General features: G+C 40.6%; 1 protein-coding gene across 2 annotated transcripts in view; it reads left to right on the forward strand.

Moving 5' to 3' along the window:
- Positions 1 to 11,445, forward strand: part of LOC141986359 (bifunctional heparan sulfate N-deacetylase/N-sulfotransferase 3) — a 110,416-nt gene that overhangs the window by 93,645 nt on the left and 5,326 nt on the right. For both annotated transcript variants that reach the window (XM_074950790.1, XM_074950789.1), the window contains exons 11-13: positions 1,166 to 1,336; positions 6,658 to 6,767; positions 11,131 to 11,233. In XM_074950790.1, coding sequence (XP_074806891.1) covers positions 1,166 to 1,336; positions 6,658 to 6,767; positions 11,131 to 11,233 — 384 coding nt within the window. The remainder of the gene's footprint in view (positions 1 to 1,165; positions 1,337 to 6,657; positions 6,768 to 11,130; positions 11,234 to 11,445) is intronic.

Here is an 11,445-nt window from a genome sequence, read left to right on the forward strand (position 1 = left end):
TTATAATTCTTGACGTCTAATTTGTGTCCATTTATTCTTTTACGTAGAGACTGTCCAGTTTGACCAATGTACATGGCAGAGGGGCATTGTTGGCACATGATGACATATATCACATTGGTAGATGTGCAGGTGAATGAGCCTCTGATAGTGTGGCTGATGTGATTAGGCCCTATGATGGTGTCCCCTGAATAGATATGTGGACACAGATATGTGGACACAGTTGGCAACGGGCTTTGTTGCAAGGATAGGTTCCTGGGTTAGTGGTTCTGTTGTGTGGTGTGTGGTTGCCGGTGAGTGGCCTGTCTCCCAAGATCTGTGAGAGTGATGGGCTTCCTTTACTAACAATAATAACAGCAGCACCCTATGGACAAAATTTCTTTCTTAGTAAAACACAACATCTCGTTGTAAGTTATTCAGTAACTACTGTATACTATTCCATCATGCAAGTTTGTACCTCATTTTTTGATCCATGAAATAGTAAATACAATTATTTTATCTGTCTTTTATCTGTAAGTATTTCTATAATGCCTATCACTATGCCATCTAGGTACATTCACGGGGTATTTGAAACAGTGGGATCTGTCCACCCTCTTCTTAATTGTTGGCTCTTATTTCAAAAAGTCCCTTTCTTCTGGTCTTCTGACTACAATAGGAATTTGACAAAACGAGGAATAAGTAGAAACTGAATAAGGACCTCAGGATCTATATTATATATAATATTTTCTTTTATGGATTTTTTTTTGTTCCTATAAGTAGAAGTTATCGATCTGATCACCATCAATGAGAGCTTTGCTGGAGTAAGGTCTGAATATAAACCATGTAAGGACTTCAAGATTTGGCCACATAAGTAGAGGTTCACCATATTTGAGTTTGTTATCCTGGGTTTGTTTGTACATAAGCTGCCATTTCATTAAATGAAAATGTGTTCTAGTTTGCAATTGCTAATACTAGTCAGATCTTTTGATAGTTAATAGTGGTGTTATTCTTACCTTCTTAGCAATTTATCTAATATAGACCAAGGCTTCTTAACTGAAATTCACTTCTAATGTAATTTAATCAGTCACAAATAGGTCCTTAGACCATTGCCCACATATATTCTGTCCCATTTCTATGACTCTGAACTCCGGTGTCCATGATGTTCTTGTAACTTACCTTTCTTTTACAGCATCAGAGATCTCATGAGGACCCTGCAGCTCTAAAATTTAGCTTCTATCAGGTGATCACAGCTGGACCTCGAGCCCCATCAGAGCTTAGAGCTCTACAAAAGAGATGTCTAGTACCTGGATGGTATGCCACCCATCTAGAAAGATGGCTAACTTATTTCCCAACTTACCAGGTGAATAGAGTGTAACATTGTGTCTTATTTCATATATATTTGATATCTTAGATTATTCACTTTTTCTGAAGTCTTCATTACTGATTATTACTATTCATGAATATATATGTGTTGTGACAAAGCTCTGTCCTTGCCTCCGTGGGTCCCACGTTTCCTGGCGGATTTCGCTAGCCTCAGAGGCTCACTGAGACCCTCCACGTAACCCTTCTTTCTCTAGAGACAAGGGTCACAGTCTACTGAGCCATTTTCATCATAAGCCAGCAAGGGAGGTGAGGAGAAGTTATCCTTCCTTGCACAGTCTCTGTTGTCTCCCAGTCTCAGTGATTAATCAGGGGGCAAAGGTGGGATGGGGGGAGCCCAGGCTCACCCTCTACTCCACACTCCAGCCCAGGGACCCTAATAGTATCAGCTATGGTAGCTGACCTTTTAGAAACATGACATGTACAATTCCCTGGGCTACTTCCCCCACAGCAGCCCTCACTTCCTCAAGCTCCACTTCACCCTTACCTCAAGGCCTCCTTCCTTGTGCCTGATATGGTGTATACTACTCAGTCTCTCCAACAGCACAACTTCCTCCCACAGCTGCTGACATGCACCCCCACCTGACTGACTGGGAGGCTTTTAACTAGTTTCAGCCAGCCCCTGATTGGCTTCAGGTATCCCAATCAACCTAGCATTCTCTCTGCCTTCTGGAAAGTTCTTAATTGGCCCCTGGTGTCTTAATTGACCTGGAGCACCTCCATTTCACTTAACCTGGTACCAGGGATTTGTTTAGCCTGGAGCAAATATATCTATCTCCCACTACTTTTCTATAGCCATCTGGCCTTGCCCCGTCACAGTGTGTATGTGGTTTGGGGCACTGATTATCCAAAACCATGTTCTGATTGGTTGGAGGGGCCTTCTGGTGATGTCACAGCCATGCACTAACTCCTCGTACTGCACAACTGGGACTTCATCAACAAAAAGCAACAGGAACAGCAACTGAGGAAACTTCAGCACTGCTGCTCCTTGCACCCCTCTTGCACATTGAACTGCCTTTAACACTGAGTTGTTTTCTTGTTTTTTGTTTTAATCTTGTCACTTTCTGGAACCCTACTGGCTATATTGGTGAACCTGTCAGAAAGCACAATAGGAAACCCAGTGCTTCAGAGTGCATCAGGCATCAGCCATGTGATATCCCATCAGGGCTTCCAGCAAAAAGCATTGATGAGAAATCTAGTGTATCATGATAAATTGCAGGGATGGTGCTGTATAATGCTTCTGCACTGTGCAGCATCAAAGCCTTGGCCAGCATTGTGAAATATCAGTGCATTATCCACCCCTGATGGGAGCAGAGGAGATTTAGTGCACTGAACACTGTGAAGACTTGATGATATAGAGTCTTGAGTGTCTGGAACTGGGTATGATACACAGATAAATAAAGACATAATGCCCATGAGTCATTAAGTGTTTCAGTGTCTTCATCTGCTCATGAGTTCAGCGGTCCTTCCACGAGCTAATCATTTCACTGCTCACTCCACTGAGAACTGCCAGCATATCACTACCTCTGTGCCTCTGCGATTTCTGTCATCACTGGTTTTTTCAATCTGTTGATACCTAAATGGCCTCTACCCATCACACCTCTTCCAGGTCTGTCAGTGCATTGTATCACTGCTAGTACATTGGGGGCCACCACTCCCCTCCCAGGTCATTGGTGCACGGCTCTATTGAAACTGAGAAACCATTTGGTGCATTGGAACCTACAGTTGGCACTCCTGTCCCTTTGAATCTCTGTGTGTTACACATTGAGCCTCAAAGGGTTTGTGTTTCCTGGTGTGTGCAATTCATGAGACCAAAGTGTGCTTATCTCAAAACAGATATCACTTAATGAACCTGAAAAGTGCATACTCCTGACAAGCCTCTGAAGACACATACTTAACAAGATATCTATCTCCTGTCTACGCTCTCCAAGCACATGCCTTAGAAGAAATGCATCACAAGCCCCATACTCCTTCTGGTGCATAACATAGGGGTGGCATACATCACATTACTCACGTCTTGTTGATAGGCTTTGTTTCTGGTGTTGATGTTTCTGAATGCTGACACTCTGTGAAGCACTAATTCCCAGCACACCCTCTAAGGGCTTGTTTGGAGGAGAGAATTTATCCAGAGTCTGCAACTTCTCTTTTCCCATGGTGTGAACAAAGTAGCTCTGATGCATCTGGCTGGTGATATTGTCTACATGTTCTTTTAGGATCCAAATTTGAAGAGTCCATAAGATATACAGTTGTGCAATTCCAGCATACTGATGTAATATTCTCTACACTCTGTTTAGATTTGATCTCTCCAAAGGTCTCGCGTATGTTGAACAGTATGCATTCTAGGATAGGTCCTCAAGGGACATAGGATTTCATATCCCTCGGTGAAAACAAATAATTGTCCATCACCACTGACTGACTCATTGTTTCTGTGTAAACACATCAGCAATGAACATAGTCAGTCATATCCAAATTTGCTATTGAGTACAGCAAGATTAAAATAGTTATCTGATGCAGATCTATAATCAGCAAGTTAGCATAAAGTTTAGCCTTAGATGCAAAGAACGACTGGAATCTACTCAGCATATCCCAACTGGACCAAAGATGTATATGTGTAGCTTATACAGGGACACTACATGAGTAGTATATTTCTTACATGTTGGACTCATATGAACTCACCCACCTATGAACCAATCTGTAAGTTATCTTCTTTCATATCTTTATTGTTATTATATTTACCCACATAGTCTAATTTTGAGGTCAGCATGGTCTTTTATTAATGAATAAAATTGTTTTTCTGATTGTTTTTCAGCACCCTGAGCACTTTAGTGTGAGAGGCACCTTATAAATTAAAATTATTATTGTTATTTATTATTATAGTCAAACATATTATAGGTAATGCAAGTAGCAATACAAATAGTTAAGATTCCCTGATAGTTTCCATTATAATAATATCTACCTCTTATATAGAGCTTTCCATCTGTACATCTCAAGGCACTTCACAAACCCTGTTTTCAGTTGTTTAGAGCTTTGCCAAAATTTAACCATGTGGGATGAAATTTTCCATGCCAGGCATCTGTGTCAGACTGAATTTTGAAGAAAATTTCAGCAAAAAGGATTCAGTCATTTATCAGAACAAGATCAGGGGAAAATGCATCATTTTACCTGTGTTAACAAATTATTTTTGACAAGTTTGTTGAGAAGCTTTAGTGCCTCCATGCTTTATATCAAGGACTTGAAATTTGGCACAGGAGTTTCCCTGTTGCCAGGGATGTAACTTTTGCCAATCCTGTGAAATCTACACAAATTTGGTCAAGTTTTGAGCCTCTGGAAATTTCCATTCACTCATGCTCAGTAGAGATTGAACATTCCATCTGTACTGAGCATGCTCCATCTCCGGGCTGCAAGGGGCTGAGTGGGACTTTCTCTGGAATTGCTGATGATGGCCAGCAGGGGCTGCAAAGAGGAAAATTAAGAGAAGCCTAAGGGTAGGGGCAAAGGCTAAACTGGGACAGGGAGCCAAAAGGGGAGAAACTAGGGATGAGAAACTGAATCGGGGGAGCAGGATGGGGCATGGAGGAACTGGAGTGGAAGATTGAGTCTGAAACTGTGGCAGACTGGAGGTGCGAGCCACAGAAGAGGTCAGGCATGCAGAAAACAGGCAGAAAAGGTTGCTAGTAGAGTACACTTCCCTCAGAATCTGGTATAGAATATAGGACTCCTGGGGGCTTGTCTGTACAAACACTTAGCGTGCAGCAAGCTGGGTTTTAAATCTTACCCCGCATTAGCCTGCCATGCACTGTGTGTCCATGTGGACCTTGCTGCCTCTCACTTAAAGCTTCCTAGTGCACTGTGATCTCCTGTTTCAAAACAGGGTAGAACAAATTGCACTAGGGAACTTCTAGTACCCAGCAGCAAGGTCCACATGGACATTTAGTGTGCGGCTGGCTAATGCGCGAGGTAGATTTACAGCCCAGCTTGCAGTAAATTAAGTTTTTGTTTAGAGAAGCCCCAAGGCTTAGCATTCCTCAGCTGTCCACAAATAGCTGTGAAACCCACTCACAAAATGTGTGCCTCTTATCCTTTTAGAGACGCCCATGTAGAGGATGTAGCACAACCTGCTACTACTATCAGTGTTAGCTCAAGTGGCAGAGGTCTGTGGTGTGGATCTTAAGGTTCTAACCATACTGATGAAGCCTGTGGGAGTCAGTATGGTTCTACATTGTGAAATTTCTGTTTTTCAGTTTGCTTTTTTAAAAATCTAGGAAATTATATACAAAAACACTACAATAAAAGAACCTTAGGGTTGCAAGTCTAGCACTCACAAGTTAGGAAATGCCAGAAGTAAATTTGACCATGCAACTAATTTAGTACCCTGTGCATAGGAATTATGGTACAATCTTTAATTATATGAACACATGCAATTTTTTCCACAGAACCGCTGCCTCACTCAGTCCATTCACTCACCAGTCATCCTCCCCTAAGCCACTCCCTAGTTCCAGTTCATTCAGCCATCTCCACTAAATCTAAAAGCAAGTTATGATCAGAAGTAGAGAGCAGCAGGAAGGTAGGAGAAACCTGCTTTATGTGCAACAAGCTCTACTTCACATATGATGGCAACCTCTGATGGGGGAAAAACAGTTTTAGAAGAGTTGTTAGTTAACCAGCTCTGCGGTCACAAAAAGCAGCTTTTCCATGGGAAAAATGACTGGTTGTCCAACAGCCAATCTGGACCTGAAGATTAGCCATCTCCTATCCACAGTGCACCATAGCGGCTTCAGCTCCCACTGTTGAGTCATGATGGATCTTGGGCACAAGAAAAAACTCGTGTGTGGGAAAGGATCAGAGAGCTGAGTGCTTTCTTCAGCAGTGACAAGGAATTGATTGATATTCTGAAAAAAGAGCACACATATGTCTCAGAATATCTTCCTCTCGTTTCATATGTGGGGGTGGCCGGGGTGTTGCAGCTTATTTTTTCCAGACATATGAGCTTGCATTTTGCCAGGATGAATCTTATTTAATTTCCTGCCGATATTTGTAATCTCACTAGGTCCTTCAGCATTATTTCGCTGTCCTCAGTGGTGCTCACAACAGTTTCCAGTATCATTGAATTTCAGAATTAATTAGTGTGCCATTTACCCTTCTCCCAGATCATTAATGACAATGATAAATAAGACCAGACCTGTTACCATTCCTTGGGGCACCTCTTTTCCTCTTAATGAATGAGCATGACATAGGTCAAAGTTTTAGTTTGAAGCTTGAAATATGATGAATTTTAAATACAGTATTATTTTATTTTTGCAGTTGCTAATTATTGATGGACAGCAGCTGAGAATTGACCCAGCTACCGTGATGGATGAAGTGCAGAAGTTTCTGGGAGTCTCGCCTCATTATAATTACTCTGAAGCCCTAACGTGAGTTATTCATAATTAATGTCATGGAATATTAGCCATGGAGTGATTTAAAAAGGAAATAATTGTGCAACTGTAGTTTTGTATAAAGAGTCTGAAAAGAATGGGTTGCAATATTCCTTGTAAATTATAACTTGCTGTTATTCATTGAATTTTTGTACATCTAAATGTATATGTGTGTGAATGCACGCTCAGAACTTCTGAGACAAACCTCGGCACCTTGCAAGATTAGGTTGATGAGAAATTTGTTGGCTGTAACAAAATGGGGTTGGTTCTATAAGCAAAATCAATACAAATTAATAGCCACTAATACTCCTCTGACTAATTCTGCATGCAAGCCATATCACTAATGCTAGTATGGGCAACAGTATGTATTTTTCAATGTCTTTACCCTCTTTAATTTCCGTGGAAAAATCTGGACTTGCTTATGTGCTGATTAGACATGAAAAGTAATTTTTTCTTTCTTGCACGCTTTCAAACTGCTGTCCAAGTAATCGTTAACAACATGTGGAAAGAATGCAACTCAGAAGGATTATATTTTCTGTGAATTCTGCATTGAGCCAGGCATTAAATATGGTGTTTAAATATTACAGAGATGGACACCTGACAGATAAAACAAGTATTGGCTTGTGAAAATTGTGTTTGGATTTTGGATGGATAAAAGAGAGAGATGCCTTTGCATCTTTTTCCTCGGCAGCAAAAGATTCACCATGCGTAAACAGAATGGACAGAAGGCTGGTTTTCCTTTACATTCAATTGCAGGAGACTCAACAATATCAGTGTCAGGAATGTAAAATCCACTCTCTGTATAATGTACACAAATCCTTTGGATTCAAACATTTAGATTTACTTGCCCTTAAAATAAGATTGAGAACCTTAGGCTGCTCTTTTGAATGTGAGCCCATTGTCTGTTTTTATAAGAAGCTCTCAGAAAAAAATTCCTTTCCTTTCCTAGACATTTCTCTATTTAATGCTTTCAGACAGTTGTGCTCTATTCCTTTTTGTGGAGTATGTAGCAAAACAGATTTTATCTTTCATGAGATAAAGTCAAGTGTATTGTAAAGACATAATGGACCCAATTCATCCCTGGAAGTAACTCTATTGAAAGCTCCGTTTCTTTGTACACCAAAGGTCTTGACCTGGATGCTGTGAATTATTATTCTGCATCTAATTCTGCAGCAGGCTTTTCCTTCTTGTCTACCCTTGAACACAGATAATGTTCATTTAGCATAACGTAGATTCAGACAACTTTTTCCATTACTTTGACCCCAGTTCATCCTGGTATAGCTCTATTGAAATCAGTTTAGTTATACCAGTAATTAATTTGGCCCTGTATGTCATTTGGTAATTGATAAATATGGTAGAAAATTCCCATCTACTTGTACCTGCAAAATTGCAGCAGTGTAATGTGAAATAAAAATATAGGTTCTTTATCCAATGAACTCAAGCATTTTACATTCTTTAATTAATCTTCACAAATCCATTTGAGGTTGGTAAATATTATGGTGCCCAGTTTACAGAGGGTTAGATGGAAGCACTGAGAATTGAATGGTAGACTAGTAATTGTAGACTCTGTCGTAATGGACATTGTATAAAAATCTGTATTAAAAACAAACACTTGCCTAATGGCACACAGTCAGTGACAAAGCCAGAAGAAGAACCCAGGAGTGCCGGTTGCCAGTCTCCTGCTCCACCCATTAGATCACGCTAGCAGATATTTTCTAGCCGTAGTTTGAGGTTGATGAATGTATCCTTAAAACAAGCTGGCTGGCAATATTGGTATTTCTATCAAGCAATTAAATGTCTTGAGCATATCAGTCTTGTTATGACCTGTGGGCTTTGTTTAATGCTATCACTTTTATACTATGATTTGTCATGAATTTATACTGTCACTCTGTTGTCACTTGAGAGGATGTTCCTGTGGATGAATTGTCTTTTTTCACAAAACAGCTTTTAATTAACTCTGGTTGAACATACTCCACCATTGATACTTCTACAAATGCTGTTCCACAGATTAAATTACAAATGTCTCTGTTCTTTAGGGTAGACCCAACTTACGATTTCCCCACCCCAGGCAGCTCCACATCCCATGATAGTGGATTGTGGGTTCCTTCCATCCATATGCACTGAACTGACCATCTCCAGGAACAGTCAAGGTGGTGCACAGCCATTTTATGCAGCAATTGAAGGCAACTGTACCCCTTACAGATACATAAACTGACCCAAAGATTTGTCCCTAAGTCTTGAAATGAGGGTTTTTTTGTGGCAGACTGTAGTTTTAACCGTGCAGATTTTTAACTGTGCAGATATACTCTGGTTTCTGCATGATCAAATGGAAATTTAACAAAAAAGATTTCATAAAATGAATAATACTTCAATAATCCACATATCTTGGATAATTTAAAGGCACTTTGTGTCATGATGTACATGGGATCCACAATAATTGCTCACTTCTGGAAATTTGACTCCCATGAATCTTTGTCAATACTTATTGCATATAGTTTCTTATGCAATCAAAACAGGTGTTACCTGTGTCCATGCTACTGCCAAAGCTGTGCCCTTGATCAGTCATGTACAACTCCCATTGACATCCAATAAATGGATTGAAGGCATAATATGGCCCTTGAAATGTGCTCTAAAATACATGATCAGTTCAACTTGTCCAGATACAGCTCCATTGACATTATTTATTAGTATTGTTTGATTTGATCTATAAAAGACAGAAAGCACCTATCCAGATCTCTAGGTCAAACGTAGTTCATGTCTGTACACAAACATGTATATATTGTTCTGGTTTGGTGAATATACCGGCTGGCTGCATAGAGAAGTCATGTCAAAATAAGCATGTGCATATAATGGTGATGCAAAGAGCTCTTAAGATGTGCGTATCTATGCTGTGAATCACTCATGATGCTGGTAAAGAGGAGAGAGGAGTCTAAGAAACCCGTTCTGCTCCCAATGGGAGTTTTGACACTGACATTGATGGAAGCAAGATAAGGTCCATATACCTTGTGAATTAAAAATAAGGCCCTTTAATGTTAACATTACTGTACAGATAAAGCCCCTGATAATGTCATTGTGGAATACCACTTGTGAGGTACATCATCACACCTTTAATCCATTGCTAGACTGACGGTGTAATTTCAAAAGCCTGAGAAAATATACTGTGGCGGGGGGGGGGGGGGGGGGGAAGAGTGAGAACCATAGAGAGACTTTGTTCATCTCTCTGAGGTGCCAGTAGGTAAGGGAGAAGCCCAGCTAGAGTCCCCCACCTGCAGGTCTGAGCAGGGGGAAAAACCATCTCTTGGGCTCCAGGCTCTAAGTCCCCATTTGTGGGCTGGGGGAGGAAGAGCAGGGCTCCCAAGGGAGATCCAGGCCTCAGGAGGAGAACCTCTTCGCCGCAACAGTAATCATCACACCCCCCTGAACCCAATTGTTTGTCATTATCAGATTCTGTTTTCTTCAGGTTAAACAATGGCCATTCATCCTCTCTGCTGTTTGGTTGTTTACTCCATTTTTCTCACACAACTGCATTACTGCCAGCTTCATTCTTTCTGTCCTCCATGCTCCTCAACAGCCTTTTCTCCCTCCTCACTCCTTTCTTCTTCCTATCTCCCTTTTCCCTAGTCCATGCACAGTCTCGCCCATCCTTTCCTTTTTCTGCTGCCTTGCTCCTATTAACTTACGCCATCCTGTCCTCCCTTTTACCCCACTTCTGTTTACCATAATATAGTCAAAGAAAACAAACTTTGGAACTGCTGTGACATTCTCACTTTGGGCCTGACTCTGCCATCCTTACTCACAGTGAAGAGTACCTTATTATGTAAGTAGTCACATAGATTTCCATGGAACTAATGGACAAATAAGGTACTATTCAAAATGAGTAATGGTTGCAGAAGTTGACCCTTAGCTTGTATGTTGTATCCCTTTTTCTCACCCTGTGTCTGCCTTGTCTATTTAGATTGTGAGCTCTTCAAGACAAGGATTGTGCCTTCTTATGTGGTTTGTAGAGCCCCCAGTGAAATGGGGCGCCAATCCTGTACAGTATAATCCTCTGCAATATAAACTATCAATAAAATTAAATAGGGTCTATATGTGCCTAGATTCAATGGGATCTGTGTTCAGTTATGTGTGTCCTAGAAATCTATAGGGATAGCTAGCTATCCTGTTATTTTTTATTCTTTCCTCCAAAGGGGGAGGAATAGCTAGCTATCCTGTTATTTTTTTATTCTTTCCTCCTTCCTGAATAACAAGGGAAAAGTGGACCCAAAATATTAAGTTGCTGAAGTGATAAAAAAAAAAATCTTAGACGGAACATATTTGATTTGTTTGCTGAATTGAAAGTTGTACAAAATATTCATTTCAGGTTCGATTCACATAAAGGTTTCTGGTGTCAACTCCTGGAAGAAGGAAAAACCAAGTGTCTTGGAAAGAGCAAAGGCAGAAAATACCCTCCTATGGATTCAGAGGTAAACCATTGTTTTCTGAGGCAATACAGCATTTGAATGGCTTTAAGGAGTGCCTCACTCACACACGTGGGACACTCCATTGACAAAATTATAACAAGAACAAGAAGGATAAAATTAACAACCTGTGGTTTATTTGTATTAACTCTCCCTACAGCTGAGGCCTTTCTGATACTATGAACCACATGATCGTTTTTCAACCTTTTGTATACAGG

This window comes from Natator depressus, chromosome 4 (assembly GCF_965152275.1).
Source record: "Natator depressus isolate rNatDep1 chromosome 4, rNatDep2.hap1, whole genome shotgun sequence".
Classification (NCBI taxonomy): domain Eukaryota; kingdom Metazoa; phylum Chordata; order Testudines; family Cheloniidae; genus Natator; species Natator depressus.